At 53.7% G+C, this 21,597-nt stretch overlaps 7 protein-coding genes across 7 annotated transcripts; 6 read left to right on the top strand and 1 right to left on the bottom strand.

Moving 5' to 3' along the window:
• Nucleotides 1-312: 312 nt before the first annotated feature.
• On the top strand, nt 313-2,436 carry JN550_007142 (uncharacterized protein; the record flags this gene model as incomplete). The annotated part of the gene is made up of 2 exons (XM_049318959.1): nt 313-552; nt 607-2,436. 2 exons carry the CDS (start codon nt 313-315, stop codon nt 2,434-2,436), a joined length of 2,070 nt encoding a protein of 689 aa, XP_049171037.1.
• A 1,683-nt stretch (nt 2,437-4,119) lies between these two features.
• On the top strand, nt 4,120-6,478 carry JN550_007141 (uncharacterized protein; the record flags this gene model as incomplete). Its single annotated transcript, XM_049318958.1, has 3 exons — nt 4,120-4,250; nt 4,309-4,779; nt 4,837-6,478. The coding sequence occupies 3 exons, from the start codon at nt 4,120-4,122 to the stop codon at nt 6,476-6,478; spliced, it is 2,244 nt and encodes a 747-aa protein (XP_049171036.1).
• Nucleotides 6,479-8,192: 1,714 nt separating this feature from the next.
• Nucleotides 8,193-10,017, top strand: JN550_007140 (uncharacterized protein; the record flags this gene model as incomplete). The annotated part of the gene is made up of 2 exons (XM_049318957.1): nt 8,193-8,246; nt 8,440-10,017. The coding sequence occupies 2 exons, from the start codon at nt 8,193-8,195 to the stop codon at nt 10,015-10,017; spliced, it is 1,632 nt and encodes a 543-aa protein (XP_049171035.1).
• A 2,085-nt stretch (nt 10,018-12,102) lies between these two features.
• On the top strand, nt 12,103-13,808 carry JN550_007139 (uncharacterized protein; the record flags this gene model as incomplete). The annotated part of the gene is made up of 4 exons (XM_049318956.1): nt 12,103-12,387; nt 12,443-12,801; nt 12,885-13,234; nt 13,294-13,808. 4 exons carry the CDS (start codon nt 12,103-12,105, stop codon nt 13,806-13,808), a joined length of 1,509 nt encoding a protein of 502 aa, XP_049171034.1.
• Nucleotides 13,809-14,609: 801 nt separating this feature from the next.
• On the top strand, nt 14,610-15,135 carry JN550_007138 (uncharacterized protein; the record flags this gene model as incomplete). Its single annotated transcript, XM_049318955.1, has 3 exons — nt 14,610-14,615; nt 14,677-14,955; nt 15,028-15,135. The coding sequence occupies 3 exons, from the start codon at nt 14,610-14,612 to the stop codon at nt 15,133-15,135; spliced, it is 393 nt and encodes a 130-aa protein (XP_049171033.1).
• An 852-nt stretch (nt 15,136-15,987) lies between these two features.
• Nucleotides 15,988-16,986, top strand: JN550_007137 (uncharacterized protein; the record flags this gene model as incomplete). Its single annotated transcript, XM_049318954.1, has 1 exon — nt 15,988-16,986. One exon carries the CDS (start codon nt 15,988-15,990, stop codon nt 16,984-16,986), a length of 999 nt encoding a protein of 332 aa, XP_049171032.1.
• Nucleotides 16,987-17,184: 198 nt separating this feature from the next.
• On the bottom strand, nt 17,185-18,681 carry JN550_007136 (uncharacterized protein; the record flags this gene model as incomplete). The annotated part of the gene is made up of 4 exons (XM_049318953.1): nt 17,185-17,720; nt 17,777-17,849; nt 17,908-18,572; nt 18,633-18,681. 4 exons carry the CDS (start codon nt 18,679-18,681, stop codon nt 17,185-17,187), a joined length of 1,323 nt encoding a protein of 440 aa, XP_049171031.1.
• Nucleotides 18,682-21,597: the final 2,916 nt, after the last annotated feature.

The raw sequence follows: 21,597 nt of genomic DNA, 5'->3' as shown, positions 1-21,597 counted from the left end.
CAAGCACGGTGCGCAGCTGTTTCTGAGCAAATCAACGCTTAGCGGGTCGTCGCCCTCCAGTGATCCAAGTGGCCCAGAGCTGGTGGAGAGACGTCACAGCCAGACAGCCGAGCCATCGATTCAGCTGGTCTGCCAAGAATCCCTCCCGTTCGAGGACCATAGCAGCGGACGACATCTCTCTGCCCTAGACCTGCCAAAATCAATCTGCTCCTAGAACCTGACTTGGAACGTCGCCCAACATAACCCCTTCATCTGTCACCTTCGTCTCTCTATCTCGGCATCTTCCCGCACGTAACAGGCACACTGGACGCAATGGCAGACAAGGAAGCCCCTTCCCCCCTTGACCCTGCCCGTCAAGCAGGCGGGGGTGTGTCAGGCGAGGATCGTCACATCAAGGAGGTCAACTCTCAGATTTTGGGCCATCTCGAGCAGATATTCAATCGACATGCAGGGCCGGGCAAGACCTGGAAGAAGGACCAGATCATTGCCTTTCTGCACCACATCCAGGCCGATTCTGTCACTGCCCCCTCTGGCGATATCGCAACCAAAGAGGTGCGGCAAAGCGAACATGGCATATTCCAGCGGCTGGCACTAACATTTGCCTAGGAACTGGATCTAAATGGATTCCTCCATTACATGACCTCCACGGCTGCCAATGCACTGGCGCCACCTCTGACAGATGACCTATCCTGGCCTTTCAGTTCATACTTCATTAGCTCCAGCCACAACACCTATCTGACGGGCAACCAGCTATACAGTAGTTCCAGCACGGACGCATACACCAATGTACTCGTGAGAGGCTGCCGCTGTATCGAAATTGATGTCTGGGACGGTGACGACTCCGACTCCGAGTCGTCGTCGGATGAGAGCAGCGACGAGGAGTACGTGGAGAAGAAGGCGATCAAGAAGTCGAGCCGAAAGGAGCGGCTAGCCAAGAAGCTCCCTGGATCCATCACCAGCCGGCTCGAGAAAACATCACTGGGTAAGAAGCTCGAGAAGTATACCAGCAATGACAAGGAACCGGAGACTGCGGGAGGTGGTCCCGGCAATAATTCCACTGCGCCCAAGTCCACCGAGACGCCCTCGAACAAGGATAATGGCTCTCAGTCGGATCTCTCGTTGACCAAGTCATCCACACCTCAAGCATTCGCTGTGGAGCCACGGGTCCTCCATGGCTACACACTCACCAAGGAGGTGTCGTTCCGCGCAGTCTGCGAGGCAATCAAGAAGAGCGCCTTTGCTGTCACCGACATGCCGCTGATCGTGAGCCTCGAGGTGCACTGTTCTGCGCAACAGCAGGAGGCCATGGTCACCATCATGAATGAGGTGTGGGCTGGCATGTTACTATCGCCGCCCCAAGATGATACTCGCATCCTACCGTCGCCTGCCGAGTTGAAAAACAAGATCCTCGTCAAGGTAAAGTACGCGCCGCCTGGACATTCGGGGGCAACCACGACGCCGGATCAGGATAGGCTACCCCCGGAAGCGCAATCAAACCCTCAGGATCCCGCCGCCGCCACCCAGAAAAAGAAGCCCTCCAAGATTATCGAAGCCCTCAGCCAGTTTGGTGTCTACACTCGCGGCGTCTCTTTCAAATCTTTGAGCCAGCCAGAGGCTGCGATGCCCACACACATATTCTCCCTGTCCGAGAGCGGCGTCATGGAGGTCCACGAAAAGCAAGCTCCAGATCTGTTCAAGCACAATCAGGACTACATGATGCGCACATATCCATCCGGGATGCGGATCGGCTCATCAAATCTTGACCCCCCGGTGTTCTGGCGGAAAGGCATCCAGATTGTCGCCTTGAACTGGCAGAAATGGGACGAGGGCATGATGCTCAACGAAGGCATGTTCGCAGGCACAGGGGGCTATGTACTGAAACCCGATGGCTTCAGAGGGAAGAAACCGCTGGCAACCAGTGACCATCTCCCTGGAACGACGTCTAAGGGTGACGTTATCACGGCCCCACTCGCAACGCCTCGGATCCTCAGTCATACATTGGATCTCAAGATATCCGTGCTCGCTGCCCAGAATCTACCTCTTCCCGAGAAGGACGACAACCCTTCCAAGTTCAAGCCTTATCTGAAGATCGAGCTCCATACGGAGCCGCACCACACCCAACTTGCCAAGCTTCAGCAGTCTGGAAAGGCCAAGGAGGGCGAATTCAAGGCCAAGACGAAGACAATGAAGGGTGTTGACCCCGACTTCAAGGGCGAGGTGCTCGAGTTCAAGCAGGTTGAGGGAGTTATGCCAGAACTGACCTTTGTCCGTTTCCTGATCAAGGATGACGAGATCGGACGTGACAGCTTGGCGGCGTGGGCGTGTATCCGACTGGATCGCCTGCGCAGTGGATACCGCTTCGTCAAGTTCATGGATAATGATGGCGTGGCTAGCGAAGGGGCAATACTGCTCAAAGTAGAGAAGAAGTTGACGTAAAGCGATTAGCGAGTATTACTGCCAACGTTTGACTAGAAGTCGGTAGACTTTATTCATATTTGTGCCGTTGAAAGACTCCAAACCTGATGCACGCTGACTGGCAGTGAAGCCCATTCGAATGGCCGACAACTGTTCTAGTGAGGAAGTGCAGTCTGCTATCACACGACAAAGACGTGCCGGAACCCCGACAAGTAGCAGTCAATATGAGGGGTGCTCCTCGGCTCAGGGGTCACCTACCTTTGGGTTCTCACGAGCCGTCACGTGCCTAAAGCTTCTTTAGCTAAGACCGCCATGTTCCCCTTTTAAGGCACGGCTGAGACATGGCGTTAGCCAGGGCCGGCCATCCCACCATAACTTACGGGCCGCAGTCGCTGAACTTCCGGCGTCCTCTACTTCCCTAGAAAGTCTCCACCTTGCTGATGTCAACCAAGGAAGTCAAGAGGAAGTTGAACAGTGACAACCGCCATTCTCGAGCCACGATGACAAGCGTAACACACAGCCCGGTCTTCTCTCCAGGAATGCCAAGTGGTGCTCCCAGCACTGTTGAGGCGCTCCAGCATCAGGCTCCATTTCCGCAAGTATATGGAGACCACTGTTAGTGGGCAGGCTGGATTTGTCGATGGATCTGGGCAACGTCCGAGTTCCTACATCACGTCAGCTCCAACCCATAAAAGGCTAGGTGGCTGGCTGGAGTTTGCGCGACCAGAAGCCTGTTCCTAGCTGCATCCACAAGCAGGCTGTTCCTGTGCTGAAGTAGAACGCGAGGCTGGCAGCCGAATGAGCAATTTATACGGCTTTGGCTAGAGGCCTGTCAGCATCATCCCTACGTTTTCGAGGACTTATCAAGGTGTAACCATCATTTGCGACCGGTATCAAGCGAAATCGCCGGGCGGCCAGCTAGGGTGGTATATTGAGTCTGCTGACACAGTCCCAGGTCTGGAGTCTGGACGACAGATACCGCCAGCGGCCTTTCTTGGCCCAGCTGCAAGAGACTGTGTTGGCTGCAAGAAGGATGCGTTGTCCAATCACGATTGCGATAGATGATCGGGGTGTATATGTGGGAGTACGCAGTACACCCCAAGGCTGGGCAAGCCGGGTCCAGCTGAAAGATGTTGGAACTGCCACAGTCTTACCTCGTGTTCATTGTGGAGTACCGGCTAGCTATATTGATCTGCTCGCTATTAGAGACCATGTCCGGATTTCCATTTGCCAAAGATAGTCCCCGAGTGTTGTCGCCGATTACCTATTGCCCGCACTCATTTTGGGAGCCACAGCCCGTTCTTCACTCCTCATCCCACTTCCTTTCCCACGCGGCAATTCAGAAGAGAGCAAGATGCAACTTGACTATCCCTGACTGCGTAGTTTCGATTCCATATGTCATATTCTCCAGAGCTATGGCCGCAGTCCAGGATTGGAGTGCGATGCCGGGTTTTCAACCCTACCAAAGCCAGTCGTCCACTCGTTCAGTAGTCCCAAAGTCGCAACCCGCAACAGCTAATTCCGCCCCGCATCACCGGACAGCTAGCGACGTCTCCCTAAGCTCTCAATCTCAACCCGACGACACAGTGGGTATTGGTCGCAATGATTCTTCCGTGTCGGCGACATCGCAAACATGGCTCCCGTTGCATGGAGTGGGAGCGTCCGTGCCTCAAGAAGATGGCACCGACGCCGTAGCACATGAAAATGCCCAGCCAGCCAGCCACGCAGCAAAGGCCTCAAGCCCCGGATCGAGCTACAGATGGTCTTCGTTTCACCACCACCCACGGCTTCGTTCCCACGCCGCCCGAAGCCGAGTCCTATGCAGTTCGAGGAGCGTGAGCTATATTCCTATGGATCTCCGGCTGGGTCGTCCCAATCGGCGTTTTCTCCCAGAAACCAGTATCAGCACAGCCGCACTGATTCACAGGCCCGTCTCATAACACCTACGATCTCAGACTGGGCTAGGACGCCGCGCTCACCACCGCCGTATATTTCTGGTCTTCCGCGACTCAAGAAGTGGTGGCAATGGCGCCCAGCATGGGTGATGTATATATTCCTACTCTTCGGGTTCTGCTGTGCCCTCGGCCACCACTTGTTCTACGCGTCCCTTCACGGCCGGATTGCCGACAATCAGCTCGCCATGCTGCGCTACGGAACCATCCTGTCATTCGCTGCAAAGGCTGGCTTTGTGGCCGCGGTCGTTACTGCATTTCGACAACGCCTCTGGGTGACCGTACGGAATAAACTTCTGAGCGTCGGTGCGTTGGACTCACTATTTGCGGCCACGGATGATCTATCCGCTCTATGGAATATCGAGGTCTATCAGAAAGCTCGGCTGGCGATGCTTCTGGCCGCATTGGTGTGGTATGACTCCAGATCGCCTGGCTCGCTGAGGAGGTCCGTTCACTGAAAGATTCACAGGCTTACCCCACTGGTTATAATTCTCACCAGCAATACTCTGCTGGTGGAGTTGGTTGAGAACGTGAATCCGACCTTGTGCCCAGGAGTCAGGACGCTGAACTTCTCAGGCGACGAGTTGGAGGACTTTCGAAAACCCACGACGATCGATGGACTTTTCGGGCTTGCGATCAACTATTGGAACAGCACCTCCATCAACCAAAGTGCGCCGGAGTGGTATGATTACTACACCGGGCCGAGTGATCTTTTCCAGGCCACTGCGAGCCTGGGTATATTCTCACATCAGGTAATAGGCGCGAAGAATTCCTCGCTTGACATATGTGGCTCCGGATGGAACTGCACATACACCGTCAACTTCGTGGCCCCTGGATACAAATGCACGGAGCAGGCCAGCGGCGTGGGGGCACAGGTCCGCGACCTCGGTGCCCACAAGGCACCCTTTGGAACCGATGTGCTCCTTCCAGCGGGAAATTTCAGCTACATCGCATATACCAGCGGAGGTGACTATGCCACGGCGCAACTGAAAGACGTATGGCCTGGCGGCATGCCTAAGAACATGACGCCGCCTTTTCCACCAAATCTCGGCGTCTTTCGTACAGAACCATTGCTTTGGGTTGGATACGCCGTACGGGTCAACCCTGGCGAGACCCCCAACAACAACACGATCCCAGGCTGGGACAGCGCTTTCGTACCTAAGATTTTTGCTTGCGAGAACTACGAAACTGCGTACACCGTTGATTTCAAGTATGAAGGGCAGGATCAGTTCACGACGGTCACGAAGCGCGATTTCCTTTATCCTGTCTTGGACACAGCCTTTGTGCCTGGGAAGGATGCGAACGATGGGACCAACGACAACACAACGGCAACACCTGAAAACAACTATGTCCGACCCTATCCCATGAGCGACATGTCCACTGTCAGGCGGTATCGCCGGGTCGCAACTTTCCATTCTATCGGCTTGATGCTCCGCAATGTTATCAATGGGACAATGACCTCAAATCCAATATCGAACCCGGTCACCAATACCAAGGCCCTCCAGACAAAGCTTCTCGACCCCCGGCAGCAATTCTTCCCGTATACCAACCTGCAGGGCCTAGTGCAAGAGCTCTTTGAGGACATAATCTTGACCCTCTTCTCTAATTACCGCCTCGTCTCCCTGGTCTGGGCTGCCAAACCTTGGGAGACCACAGGCGATCTCAAGGGAAACGACACCACCCTGTACCCATGCACAAAGTCGAGGTGGGAGAACAGGTTCAAGTATATCGCTCGGGACTTGTGGATAGTCTACAGCTGCGCATTCCTGTGTGCTGTTGTTGCGGTAGTCCTGGGGACAGCTGCCGTGCTCTCTAACGAAGGGCGCTTGTATGACACGCGGTTCTCGAGCATAGTAGCCGCAACCCGCGGCCCAGCTTTGGAAAAGGTCATGTGGAAGGAAGACCGAGGCGACCTGCCCCCAGACGTTAGGAACCTGAGGGTTGGTTATGGCCTGATCCATCGGGCAAGTACCCTTGGCGTTGTGGTTGACGACACGAGATACCCAGAGCGAGGTGTATGGGAGGGCGGTGAGATCCGGTATGGGTTTGGCCTCGAAGGGGACGTGAGGCAGCTCCGGAACGAGGGAAGTCTGTTCCGCGCACGTTCGTGAGGCTCTAGCACTAGTTCACGGGCCCATTTACGGGGTCAGCAGGGATTGAGGGTTGAAATATTTTGCCGACGTTCGAAGATCCGAAAATGGGGCTCCGCCATTGTAGGCCTGGCCGGTCTTGATGTCGGTGAAGATCAGCGCAGCCGGGCTCATGTTCCCCGTTGCCGCCATTCCATACACTTCCCAGCGGGCCCCTTGGTCGGCTCTGGCTTTGCCCATCTGCCAAACCGACCCCATCCAGACGCAGCCAAGCAATGATCGTTCTTTTCCACCTTCCTCCAAACACAGTAATATCTGACTGGTACAGAGTGCTACGTTCGCAGTTATGATGCCTCCACTATTGACTTGTCCCTACGGAGTACTTCGTAAGCCTACCTCAATAGCCCGGTAAAATTACCTAGATAGCCCATTCCCAACCTCCTCTATTGTGCCGTAGCTTTCAAGAGACCCGACTTGACAGATATGGGCCCACCAGTGGACTCCGACCGGATGGACGGCCGAGGTGTAGATAGAAGCACCTAATTCAACGGAAAACGTAGACATGGGCTGAAGATCAGGCCTTAGTAGCTGGGGCCCATCGCCGACCTACCTCGCACACGATATCTTGAGCGTAGCTCGAGCTCCCATGGCTTCATGAATACCTGGAACCCATTGCCGACGGTGGTCAATAGGAATGCGACCCTTCGACGGAAGTGGGGTCTGTCCATGCACAATGACAGCCCAGCTTGAAAGTAATGGCCACGAGAGGCACCACTTGTTTCCAGCGGCAATGCCTGTTGAAATTTTGTCCATGGTGAGTGGCTATATGATCCATGGGCTAGCAAAGCGCCTAATGCGAAAGCCGTGTTCCGGGTGTTCTTCCTTGGGATCCAAGATCAGCGTATCGGGCTGTGCAATGCATTTCTACCCTCAGGGCAGGACAGGGCGGGACGGGTTCCTCGCAACCGACCTCTGGGTCGCGATGCATTGAGATCCAACCGTCCAACGGGGTCCAAGGCGGAGGGCTCTGGTGGCATGTAGTCTGTAGTTACTTCACACCGGCCGCGGCGCGCATGAAGCACGTTTATTATGCAGTGCAACAGCCTGATAGCGAAAGCTGGGGGTTTTCTCCATACTGGCTGTGGCATCACATCACCGTGCATCTCGCATCTTGGATCCAATCTGGATTCCATCCGTGTCCCGTTCTTCTTGTGATCGCTGCGTCCCCATTGTTGGGCCCAGTGGTGCGTGATGCAGCGGGCGTCAATTCAAGCAGCCCTGCCGTTTCGCTGCCCGCTGCAAGGGCGCCTGATCAAGCGACGAGGTCCAATCATCACCGCCAACCACTCACCAAAGCAACCCGAATGGACGGCAGCTGAAGGGGCGAGCTGCCAGGGCCATTTATTGCTCTCTGCTCTCTGCTCTCTGCTCTCTGCTCTAAATAGCCCCCTCTGATAACTATCTAGAAGCAATGAGTGATTTCTTGTCGGGATACCCTTGATTGCCCCTCTTATACCGACTTCGCGATATACCCGTGCAGCCCGTGGTTGAAAAACGGACCAGACGCCGACGCTTTTAGTCTTGTTCACCGCCAAACCCTCAAAGTGTTCGAGAACGGCGCATTTAGTGCGTGCGGCCTCCCAAACCTGGCGAACGACCTTCCAGCCATCGCCATATCTTGGCTTGCGCTCCGTAGCATCTTCTTTCAACTCGGGCCGGTCCAAGTCGAGAAAGCATGGCAATTGAGACAGTAACCATTATCAACAACTCGGGGAAGATTATAACGAACGTAAGTCCCAATCAAGAACTATCTACTAGAGACTCCGTCTTCGTCCCTGTCTCCTTCGTACCCCGCAGCTCCAGTGGCTTTACTCTTGCGCCAAATGCGCATACCCCAGGTAGAACTGGGTCCAGTGCAGACGATGGTCAAGCAGAAGTTCCAGTCATCGAGGCAGTGCACTCACATATGTCGCTCAATCTAGGGGAAACATCTGTTCGGCCTTTTCAAGGAGGCAAAGGCATCGTACCAAGAGAAGAAGGCCGCCCTCAAGGCCGAGCGGGCCATCAAGCGCAGTAACACGTATGATGTGGCGTCGCTGCCGCAGTACTACGATGAGGTCGAATACATCACACCGAAAGGCCGCCGCGTGTCGCACGACGACGTAAACTCGCACACCTCGTCCCGCCGCAGCCACCGGTCGCGGCACTCCCGCGCCGAGACGGGCGCCTCGCGGTCGCAGGCCCGGCCCGCGCTCACCGAGTCCAACCTGCGCACCCTGTCCGAGGTATCCTCCACGGCGCCGTCACAGGCCCCAGTCGCCTACCGGTCTCCCTATGCGGAGACCGTGCCATGGGAGTCGGCCCTCAGCCGCCCGACTCTGCATCAACACCGCATGGTACCCGTCGAGTACGACGATGACGTCCCACCGCCCGTGCAGTACCCGTACCAGAACAGCCAGGTCTTCCGGTCCAGCTCGGATCCCGCGTTGAGGCCGAGGAAGGAAAAGGAGATTGACATGGATCTGGCTTACGGCAACGTTCCGCCGGATTTGGAGTCGCGAGTAGATCTGGACCCGGCGTATAAGGCAGCCCAGAAGGAGCAGCAAGCCCACACGCTGATGGAGAGGATCGAGAGTCTACTCACCGAGGCGCATTGTCTACACCACACGGCCAATCACATGATCGAGCATCTCAAGCAGAAACCAGATGCGGCCGCCGCGGTCGCCCTTACGCTGGCCGAACTGTCCGCATTGCTAGGCAAGATGTCCCCGTCATTCCTGGGCGCAGTCAAAGCCGGCAGCCCGGCCGTGTTCGCCCTGCTAGCGAGTCCGCAGTTCCTCATCGCCGCTGGGTTGACCGTCGGCGTCACCGTGGTCATGTTTGGTGGGTGGAAGATCATCAAGCGCATCAAGGAGGCCAAGCAGCTGGAAGCTGGCATAGCCATGTCCTCCTTGCCGCCCATGCAGCATTATCCCGTTGGAGACCTGCCCATGGGCCGTCAACCCTACCCAATGTCCGAGCACAGCGCCGGTTTTGACGAGGCCTTGGTGCTGGAGGACGAGTTGAGCACGATAGAGTCCTGGCGCAGAGGCATTGCACCGTTCGGCGAGGATGAGAGCGCCGACCTCGAGCTGATCAGCCCCGAGGCCGACAGGGCGATGCGCAGCCAGTATGGAGGCGACGATGCTCGCACAGAGCGGAGTGTAAGGACCAGCAAGACGTCACGGACGCACAAGACCACAAAGTCGTCCAAGTCGCACAAGAGCAAGAGCCGAGCTGCAGATGACATGGACATCCCCGAGCGGAAGAGCAGCAAAGCCTTCAAGGACAGCGACCGCGCGAGCGAGGTGGGCAGCGAAAAGAGCCACCGTAGTCATCGCAGCTCCGCCTCTAAACGCACTGAAAGGACGAAGTTGAAGGCCATCGAGGATGGGAGTCGTGATCGCGAGAACACCATTGATATGGTCATCAGGCCCAAGAAGGATAACATGCTCAAGAACATGTTCAAGAAGAAGAAGGAGAGGGACGAGAGCAGTCGGCTGGAGTCGGTGCTTGCATGAGCCAGGAGTTATGTTTTTTGTATCAGCGAGGTTCATTTATTATGTGTGTGCGTGGCGACTGCATTACGTGCGTTCGGCGAATGAGTAACGACAACGACGGAGTATATTTCATGATCCAGTAGTGTGGGCTGAACGAAGGGGATTATTGCTTTGTGGTAGTAATTAGAATACGGGCTATCGCGGTTTTGCCTGCAGGGAAACGGCTGGTATACTAAGTCACTTCACCAATTTCACTCGACCAACTTTACTTGACCAACTGTGCCCAATGCTGAATACCTAGGTAACTTTGTCAATTCCCTTTTGCGGTTATCCCTTGTTCAAACTGACCATTGCTTTGCACCATTCTCCAGATCAAAGTCAAGAAGCCGGAGCTCCGTGTTTTCATCCCTTCGTTCTCTCTTGTTGGCACGTGGTTGAGGAGTCTTTGGCATTGCATTATATCGCAAGCTAGTGGATCTGTCCAGGCTCCCTAACTAGGTACCGGGGCCGAGATCTCTCAACCTGTTACACCGAAACCAGAGTTGGGGGCCCACTGTGACCTCGACGCGGAGACCCCAGATGGAGGTACAAACCGTCTGATGTTGTTGAGGTTGACGGTGGCATGCTAAGGAGCGCCATGAGGCTTAATGCTGCACACCCTCTTCGTCCCACGTGTGGACATTATCAGACAGGTACAATGGGGGGCCAAACTTCCTCCCTTCCGCTCGATGGATTGCAGTCGTACATCTCAGCCAACCAGGGACTTGGATGACACGGCTATTGTATACCATAACAGTGTATTGCAACCGAACGGGAGCCCCGCCGCCGACCCCGGCGCAATCCTGTGGCAGAATTCTTGCATCCCCCTGCCAGAAATGGACTTATGTTGAAGTCTGTTCAACGTCAGCAATTGCTGTCGTCAGCCTTCTCGGCAACTCTCAGTCGCGCTCACGGCGCTGACTGCAACCCCATTTGCCCATCGTTTGGCACCATGCAGTGGAGAATACACATCCTGTCGGGGCTTGCGGAGTTCTAGAATTTCTAGCTCAACGTCGGGGCGGGGTTCCATCTCAATTCCCTCCTAGACCCCAGCTTTTTGTGGTTCCTTCGAGATTGAACTGTCGGTAGTGGTCCAGGTTGCTGGGTACGAGCTACACTGCCACAGTCTGTAATTACACTCGATCTACTTAACTACGAGCCACCGGGGCGGTCTGAAATGCCGTGGTGGGATAAAACGAGCTTTCCTAGCCCACCTACCTAGGTACCTAGGTAGGCAAATCAGTCAAGACGGGACCTTCAACTCGCCTTGAGGCTTGCGAATATCGGTAACGGAATCCTGCGTAACCCTCAGAGGATGAAACATTTCGGTAGGAGGTGTAAAACAATCATGCGCCTGGATTTGGCGGACAGGGACCTGAGACTCCCGCTGTCCGCCACCGAATAGGAGAGTTCACGCCATCAGCAGATGGACCCCGGAAATCCTACCACATTGATGCAAGCCCCCTGAAGCCAAGCCCTACAGCGGGAGCTACACGTAGCCCGTGGGTCTCTGTTCGTCCACTAAGGACGGCCCAGCTCGCCCATTGGTGTCCCTGAGATTATCGACCGTTTCAAGATGCAGCTCAGTTCCCAGTCGGACCCCGCCAACATCGCCAGAGAGGCTTCTTCGATTGCCCCTGAGAGGGCGTGAATACGACCAGGCCTGCCATGGCGGATGAGGTGCATGTTGAACCAGGTTCAGAATTGGCACGGGCCGGCCGACGATCATATTCGTGGCTGCGTGGACCTGAAGGGGATTAAAAAAAGATTCCTCCCTTCTCCCCTGCAGGGGGTTTGGTAGCGCGTAGAAAATCCCCTTCTCAGACGTGAAGCTATTGCCACTTGACCTGCTGATCTTCCCTCATAAGTATTTCTCTTTGTCTTCTTGCACTCGCTCCACCTATGTCACCTTGAAAATCTTTTTGTTTTGGCAGGCTCCAATTATATCAAACGTAATCAGACAACGACCTGCCATCATCGCCGTCGCTGTACCAAGCAGCTTTGCAACATCCCGGCCGTTGAGTCGCGATCCAAACACGACCACTCCATAACCAGTCGTCAGTCACGATGGCCGGCGAAGAAGGTGGAGCCGGAGCTGGAGGCGCTGCCGGAGCTTCGGGGGGTGCTGCTGGAGGTCATGGAGGAGCACACGGAGGAGAGCCCGTAGTCACACAAGGACCTGGTCACGGTACTGCTCATGCGGCGACTGGTGACCAGCTACCAGCGATCAAAACCAACGGTGAACGTGTTGTCACATCAGAGGCCGAGGACGAGTACCCGATCTCTCCGCGCGTCCATACACCCAATCCCTTCAGCCGGAAGAACACAAGTATGGATCTTGATGATTACTTTGTAAGTCGCCCGCAGTTCTTCAGCTATCCCTGTTGCTCATTGTTCATCTTTGAAGGCTGGACCACGAGATATCGCAAAGCATTCGAAGTGGCCTCTTTTCCTCCAGATGCATGGCAGCATCCTACCGAAACTAATCATTCCTCTCCTCTTCGTGGCGGCTTGGTCAAGTTGGATTACCGTTCTCCATGAGCAGAAAATTGCAAACCTCGCCATTCAGAGCATCCTGCTTACGGTCACGGGTTTTGTCGTCGGTTTGGGTCTATCCTTCCGTAGCTCGACAGCATACGAGAGATATGCCGAGGGCCGCAGGTTCTGGGGCCAGCTCACCTTGACCTGCCAGTCTCTCGGCCGTGTCTTCTGGATTCACGTTAACGAACGACCCGAGGCACCGAAACAAGACATGCTCTCTAAACTGTAAGTCTTTGCAAACCGACCAGGTTATTCCTGTGTTGCTTCCCCCTCGACTGGTCAGTTGCTGATTGCTCCGTCTGCTGCAGTACCGTTATGAACCTTCTGGTCGCGTTTTGCGTTGCCTTGAAGCACAAGTTACGATTCGAGCCATACGCCTACTACGATGACATCGGCTCCATGATCGACCACCTCGATACGTTTGCCAAAGACGCCACAGATGACAACGTTTTCAAGCCTAGAGATCCCAACTTCTTCAAGGCTGTTGGTGATAAACTTGGAGTCTCGTTCGCCGCCTCGAACCCCCGCAAGGCCGTCAAGAAGGCCACAAGCCCGACCGGCAACTTGCCGCTGGAGATTCTCTGCTATCTCGGTGCATATGCCGACGAGGTTGTTGGAAACGGGCAGCTGCCGGTTCCAATGACACAGACCATGCTCTGTAAGTAAATTTACACATGGGTAATCACTGAACGATGTAAACTAATCCCCATTCCACAGACAACGGCATTCAGGCCCTGAACGATGTTCTCACCAACACGGAGCGGGTGTTGAATACCCCACTGCCGATCGCATACACTATCGCCATCTCCCAGATCACTTGGATTTACATCTTGGTGATGCCTTTCCAGCTGGTCGGGCCCCTTGGATATATGGCAATCCCCGCCAGCATCGTCGCCTCGTACATTATCCTGGGCATGGTCTTCATCGGCCGTGAGATCGAGAACCCCTTCGGCTCCGACGTGAACGATCTGCCTCTCGAGCTCTACTGCAAGCAGGTCATGGACGATATGGAGACCATCGCCTCTCGCCCCAAGCCTCGGATGTCGGACTACGTCCAGAGCTCGAGGAACAAGGTCCTCTTCCCGTACAGCGACTCGAGCTACTACGCCTGGGCTCAACGGCCCGAGAGCGCGCTTCGATCCGCACTCAGGAACCGTCCCTACGCCAACTTTGAGCGGACTACGCAGACTTCCAACGGTCCACAGAATGAGAAGGGCGATCGTAACGTCTAGAACTAATTCCCTCGCTGGCATGCCGGTAGGTAGGTAGGCCACCAACAAGGGACGATACTGCTAGTTCGCCTCACATTCACATGGAATTTCATGTATGCAGTCTGTTTTCAGGGTATTGGCGATCAAAATTGGACAATGGCAAGCATCGGCGGAGTTCATTTAATATGTATGCAATTTCTTAATGCACTGGGCTACCTACACAATATTTTTCTCGTATACATAGCGTGGGATATCGGTTAGAAAATATTACTCCAGTTTTACACTACAGTACATCCCCTTGTGTATCAAGTTGACTTTCTAAATGTCGTCCAGAATTGTTCCATATCCGAGTTGTTTGATTGCTGAGCTGGGAAATGTCTCGCGCCGCAGCAGGTTCAAGGTAATCTGTCTCGCAAAGGAAAGCAAACATGCCAGCTAGATGCTCTTTCGTCACTGCAAACGATTCACTCAGGATTCTAGGCGTACTTATTACTTGACTGGCGCCTAAATTCACTCGGCGGTCCAGACTCTGGAGATCTCTAGTGAACATGACTTCTAGTTGCTACAAGTTGTTAATGGAACGGCCAGCCCCGTTACGTTCGCCAATGTGAACTCGTCTCTCGAATTTTCGGTGAATAGAACCGGCAAGGGCACTGGCCCGTCATCCTATTAACTATTTAAATCTCGAAAGCTTGAGGATTTCTCGAACTTCTCCCATTCGCAACAACACCCAAGTATCTGTGAGAATCTGGTTTCAGCCCCCACAACCGTACCACAAGCTAATTAAGTCTTCTGTGTTCATATCACAACGAAGATAACATCATGATGGTATGTTGCCTCAAGGGTGCGGAACAGACCGACGCTTTACTAATCAAACGCTTGCCACCAGGTCTTTAACATCATAATCTGGTGTGTGCTGCTCGCCCGCTCCACGATCGCGGCCCCTGCCCCAAGCAACTCGTCCATCAGTGCTACCGCAGCCACCACTAGCTCTGATATCACAGCAAGCGTCTCGCCCAGTCCAGTCCCTTCTGATGGGACCAATACGCCTGACAGCGCCAACTTTTACGTTGATTGCGGCAGTCGAGAAATCAACCGTTACTGTCGGGATAGCTGCACCACGACTTGCTCCCGCTATGGGAACCTTCGGTCGTACTGCCCGGAATGCGTGAATGCGTGAGACTGTGTGGCGTACCGGGACACATGCGCGAGACCTTGGACATGTGGTGTTGAAATCCAGGCTTCGGAGGAGACCGACCGCCACCCTGATGAGTCAACCAATCACGAGAAGCCGGATGGCAATACCAACGAGGGCAAGAGCGCGAAGCGACAGGAACCATTGCACTAATCTAAGCAGCGCATCTACTCTGGACAGGTTATCTAGAAACGACTGATACAAATCCAGAGTGGGAAACTGTCTCATCGCTGAGATCAGTAGCCTTGATGGCATGAAGACAGACTTCGTAGAGGAAAGGCAGCCTGTCAATGCGGAAACACGCAACCAATCGAGATCTGAAAATTGCTTTCTTGTAATATTCGCTTCTAGTTTGCATGTGTATCTGTATATGGCATAAATTGCGTGTGGGCAGATTTTGAAATGGAACTCCAGACTTCCTGACACTTGGAATGTACTGATGAATAACCAACGGAAGATTCCAGGCATGTGTTTGGTTCTTTGGAGGTTAAAGTTCAGAGTCTGGCCAGAACTGAATTGAACGGCCTACAACGAGCTACCTGGCGTATAAGTTTCTTGTCCCTGCCAAGCGGACGGCAACACTCTCCTTGGCAGAGTATCAAGCTGGCTTCTTTGGTTAATTCACCGGTGCCTATCGAGATTGGATCCAAGTGGCAGTGGCAGATAATGCAGCGACGTCGAAATGGCAACACCTTGGCTTCCTCGGAGCCTCGGTACAGTGTAGTATAGCACACATCAAGTTTGGCAGCCTGCCGTTCCCGACACTTTTCCAGAAGGGGCCAAGTGGAAGGTTCTATTGCTTTAGCGGATGCGGAGCCCTATCGCGGCATGCGCTGTTCTATCGTGGTTTAGCATTGTGGACCAGAACCTGAGATCTTTTACCCCTCAGCCACAGCCGTAATACACGTCGGTAAATCCAGAAAAGTATATAGTCCTTGAGCAGTTATCACCTTGACCGATCTTCAGTACCTTGATTGTTTCCGACTCCCGCTAGCGAAACAGACAATGGACGCACTACAGAAGAAATCCATTCAGTCTTCTCGAGGATTCACGTACACTTACTACGTGTCGAACCCAGTGGGAGCCACACCGAACACACCACCATTGCTTTTGCAACACGGCTTTCCAGACGACGCCCATACGTGGCAGTATATCATAGCGAAACTTCCACAGTACCGGATCATCGCCCCCGACTTGCTCGGATATGGCGGAACTTCCAAGCCAACGAACCCTTCTGCATATGAGTTCTCTGCGCACACCAAAGATCTCACGGAGATACTTGACCAGGAAGGCGTCGAGAAGGTGATATCTGTGGGCCACGACTGGGGTTCTACCGTTGCTCAACGCCTCTACCTTTTTCATCCGGACCGGGTGGCCGGAGTCGTCCTCCTAAACGTGCCTTACTTGCTACCATCACCAGAACCTTTCGATATAGTGGCGACCAATGATTATCTCGAGAAAACCCTTGGTTTCACATTCCTGGGATACCAAGAGTTTCTGATTACCGACGAGGCTCCTGGCATCCTGAAGGCGCACGCCGATCGGGTATATGATGGAATGCACGGTGCACCGCGCGATTGGATTTTGAGCATCCTCGGACCAAGGGGCAAGTTCAAGGAGTGGTTGCTCAATGAAAGTGGCGATCTAACTGTGGAGCCGCGCGAATATGCTAAAGACCCTGAGCATAAACGCGTCTTCGTCGAGAGGTTCCGGAGGGACGGATTTGAAGCCCCTGTGTGCTACTACAAGGCATCTTGCTACAACATATACTACGAAAAGGAGAAGTCTCTTTCTCCAGAGAGGCTTGTCATCAAAGTCCCGCTGCTGTATTTTGGGTGCTCCCAAGATGGAGTGTGTCGCCCGGAGCTCATGGCACCTGCCAAGGCGGGTGGTTTTGTCCCAGATCTTGAGGAAATTTTGCTTGACTGTTCGCATTGGAGCCCCCTCGAGGCACCGGACAGCATTGCCAGTGGTATACAGCAGTTTCTCTCCAAGCGGTTCTAAGATTTGAGCTATCATGCTGGAAGAGGTTTCATATCGAATAAAGTAGTGACTTTTGTTAGACTGGTTACGTCAGAGAAATAATAGCTTCCCCATTCGCTGTCAACAAATATAGGAAACAGGGACACAGTCAAGTAGCACATGTATTATCTTGCAACTTTGATATCATTACCCAAGTCATACGTTATTTGTTTACAAGACTCACTTCTTGGACAGAAGATAAAGTTCTCCTTCTGCACTGTTATCACTGCCGACGACCAGCCCTCTGCCGGCAGGGTCCCAAGCCGCGGCTGTAAGTCTGAAGCAACTGCTCTGAGTGAGCCCATTGGCAGTGCAGCTCTCCGGACTCTTGGCCCAGAAGATATCCGTATACCCAGTCTTGCTATCCGCTGCTGCAACAGGATCATACTGGCCGTTGGCAAGCTTTGTGAACGGGATCTGGACAACCTTGAACCCGGTTGGTGGTTGGCGGTCCCAGGACCCATGGAATGTAACGTACATGTTAGTGGCGTCGGCGTCGAATGCGTTCCAGATAGGGGCGCTGTGGGCTTGGAAGCTTAGTCGTGGCGCCACTGCTTGAGTGTTGCAGCTCGCATCGTTGAATGTGCTGTTTGGCGCGAGGACAAAATGCGAACCGACTTTCAAGGCAGTATTGTCTTTGAAAGAACTGGGATCCCACACAGTAAAGCACGTCGGGTAGCCGTACCATTTGTCACGAACGGTGAGAGGGTCGCCAACTGGGAGTGAGCGTGTCAGCGCGAGTTCGGGTCACCATGGCCCGCTGACTACTTACGGTTGTTGAGCTTTTCAGCCGGGTTGTCCTTATGTATATCGGTTCTAGCCCCGTTCACCGTGCGAGTGAAGTCCTGTGTATTTGTCAGTACTGCATCCTCTCTTGGCCAGCACGATCAATAGGATGCTTACATCACCGCTGTTCTCCACGCCCCAAACCACGCCATTAGGATCAGCTGTGAAACCAATCTCGTTTCGTAGTCCGTACCCAAAAACTTCTCCATCGGTCTTGTAATTGTATCCGCTGGCAGGGGCCTTGCTCATGTCAAAGATCTTAATGATGGCTCGACCGGTCGCCTTGTTTGCTGCAGCAGCATCGAGATTCGAATTACTTCCGACTTGCAAGAGAACCATGTTCGGCTTAGAAGGAACAACGAGCAGGTTCCTCGTCGAGTGAACACCAGAGTCCATCCCCGAGACCACCGTCTTCTGGCCGCTGACCTTCCTTGTAGCAGGGTCATAAGCCCAAGAGTACGCCGTTCTCTCACCGCTGGCGTACAGAGTCTTCCCATCCGGTGTCAACGCTAGGCCGTGGTTGAGTGAGTTCAGTGAGATCAGCGTGCTGCTGCTGTTGATGCACCCGTTGTCCCCGAAGGTGTGTACCGAGATGCCCTTTGTTGCTTCTGCTACCAGCATGTTCCCCAAGGGGTCCCAAACCACAGTTCGGACTTGTTTCAAGCCCCCGGCAATCTTTACGGCAGACCATCCTGACGCCGTACTGTAGGAGAACCTCATGGCCGAGACGCCGCTGCAGCTTGTGGGAATTGGCAGGGCCTGGATCTCTGCTCGGGCATTCTCTGTAGTCGTCATTCGTCAGCAATTCAGCCGTGAGACCCGTGAGAGCCTGCAAAACTCACCGGCCCCCCAAAAGGCTACGAGGTAGCCGATTAAATTGTGAAGACGCATTCTGATTGTTGTTGTTCCCACGGCGGTTTCGAAGTGAGGCACGGCAATCAAGAGCACATCATACTTGACGGCGTCTGCTTCTAGTGAATCCAGATCTATATATGCAGGTGGGCCACAGAGGAGCGCAAGATTCCGTCATAAATAATATCCTTAGTTTGACCTGTTGAGGTCAAGGCATTTCGGCAGAATGCAGGACTATGCTTGCGAAGCCCGGCATTTGCTTGTTCATAGATTTCCAGAACGGTCGTCACTTCGCGGGGCTCCATGTTCCACTATAGTAGCCCATATTACCCGTGGGCCAGCGCGGGTCGTGATTCGCCAACCAACAACGGACTTGAGATTTAGACGGGCAACCCGGAAAATTACTTGATCAGACCAAATCTTGGCTTTTTCGACAGTTATGGACTACGCACACGACTTTGCACTGCCGTGGAGATAGCAACGCAGTTGCTGTTACTGGGTCCTTACTCCACGTATTTCGCTACGCCCCGGTGCCGATGATTGTCCGGAACCACAGCTGAGTGGCATCGGGCTTTTGTACGTATGGACATGATGCTTCTTCAGGTCATTGGTTCAACTGTGCTAGTAGCTGGGAAGGCTTCCACCCAACCTCCTGACCCAACTCCGTGTTTGCCCCCATTGAAAACTTCCTCCTGGGAAGATCTCAGGGATCTTGTCCGCGATAGAAGCATTTAACCACACCAAGGGGAGCTCAAGGATAATCAGGCATGGTTTCTGTTGGCGTGGTTGTAGCAGCGAGAGCATCAACTACAAAGTCAAGGGCGACCTTGAATCCCCTGGATATTTTACCAATGGGCAACATCTGCTGAACAGTTTTGGGAATCATTTGACATGCCAACTGAAATTGAACTTGACATGCTTTAACGTATACCGAAATCAGGTTTCTGGATTCTTTTTCTTTACCAAGGACTTCAAACCCGGACGTCCTTGGGAGGCCCCGTAGGTGCTGTGATGTCCTCGGAAAATCCCGTCCTTGCAACCAACCTTGTGACCCGTTGGAACCGGCACCAGGGTCCTCTTGCGCTGTTTCCTAATACCTATTGCTCCGGGCCATCGCTCTAGCCCCTCTGAGTAAGCCTGGTTGGCGCCACACAGCTGTGTCGTGAATACCGGAGTCTTTGTGATCCACTTCGGCTAGGAATAGCCACAGACCGCCATCGCGGCGGCAGAACCTCTGGACGCTGAAATGTGATGTGTTATCACCCTGGTCATTGAAATGAATGGACGAAGCGTACCGTATTAGTGCACTACTTTACTGTTGGATGTCCTTCAATACCGCTGCTCCGCCACATCTGACTGACACCCTCTGTAGAAGACCACGAAACCCCAAGCATTCCACCAGACGCAGACTAGACTCAGTTTGAGCTGCAGCGACGACTGAGTGCTTGGCTCTGTAAAACCCGGGCAATAGACCTCACCCATTTGCATCAGATGAGAAAACCCCACGCACAGAATCAGGTTCTCTTCATGATCAAGTCCTCTGCGCAATGCTGTCAGTGTGACTGCCCGAAAAGACCCCAAGGCCCGGTCATCCAATCGAGTCAACCTGGTCGTAGATCGCTCCGGTGACTATGTTTCCCTGGTCCCCTCTGTTCAGAGGCCCGAAACCGATCGAATCTCACCATCATAGCCGTAGCACTCATATCACGGATACTACTGCTCCAAGCAACGAGACATCACAGCATGAGATACCACAGCAGGGGAGATAAAACAGGAAGAGTTTGTGATACCGATGGTGTAGAGAGACTATTTATATAAGGTGGTGAAAATTCGAAAATCCCCGATCAAACCCTGGCTTTTGCCACGCCTGTAAGGTACGCATTAGCCTTCATTTGCTGGCAGTGAACCACAGATACGTCGCCTGGCGAGAGGCACCGAAAAGATTCTGGGCAGGGGCTCATGCTGTGTATCCTCGTCGGTTCGCGACCGACGTGCAGGCTGCCAATGAGGTATACAGCTGTTTTTATGAGATTGCCAGACAGCTTGGATTCCCGACGGTGTTGCGTCATCATTGCTTGGAAACAGAAGGCCTGACGACATACCACGGCGGCGGATTCCTTCCGCATGTCTAGGGAGTGGGCGAAGGGCCGTTACCGCATTCGCATCGGGGTCGGCATCCTCGCTGCGCTTGGAAAGGTTCAGTCTTTACGATATGTCCTCGCTATATTGTACATCTCTAATTGCCCCTGACCTACCGTGTATATGACACCCATACAGTGTAAAGCTTTCCCCCTGTGGATACCGATTGTTGAACCTGCCTTGGAATCGTTGCGGCGTGGCTAAAGTCCACCGAAATAGGCTACTGTCAGCCCCTTAAGAACTATGCTATACCCAAAATTTTGGTCGAAGGATTTAGCTGACAGCCTTGTGCAGGCCCTTACTCGTGACACTGCATGCTCACTGTTGGCTCACGGTGATACAGGAGTGATACCTTTGATTGGCTTACTGGCCTACGTGCCAAGGCCGAAGTTGCGACTAGCACTTATAGTTAAACTAGTAAGGTTCAGCTGGGGTAATAGGCGACGACCTGATTGTAAGTGTTCCGTTACGAGCACTCATCGAAATGGTTTCGCCATTAAGAGTTGACACAATCGTTCCGGTCATGGTAGTCTGGTTAATAATTGAAACGTTATTAGCAGCAAGCGAACCGATGCTCACCCCAGCCGTGTCTCTTACGGTTAATAACCCGGAATAGACGATGCTGTTCAGTGAGCTGGTATAAACAGTGGACTCTGTGCCGTCGATGGTCTGGCCTGGGATGTGTTAGAACTTGGAGTATGTTACAATGCGTTGCACCGTTCAGGTTTTGAGCCGTTAGTCCCCTCGACAGTTGCACTACCAGAGACATGGCCCGGGTACATGCCGGGCGCTGGGAGGATCTCACCCAGCCCGGGC

The sequence above is a fragment of the Neoarthrinium moseri genome (assembly GCF_022829205.1).
Source record: "Neoarthrinium moseri strain CBS 164.80 chromosome Unknown scaffold26_Wmoseri_CBS_16480, whole genome shotgun sequence".
Lineage (NCBI taxonomy): Eukaryota > Fungi > Ascomycota > Sordariomycetes > Amphisphaeriales > Apiosporaceae > Neoarthrinium > Neoarthrinium moseri.
The sequence above is the reverse complement of the archived record's forward strand: the minus strand, read 5'-3'. Positions and strand labels throughout refer to the sequence as shown.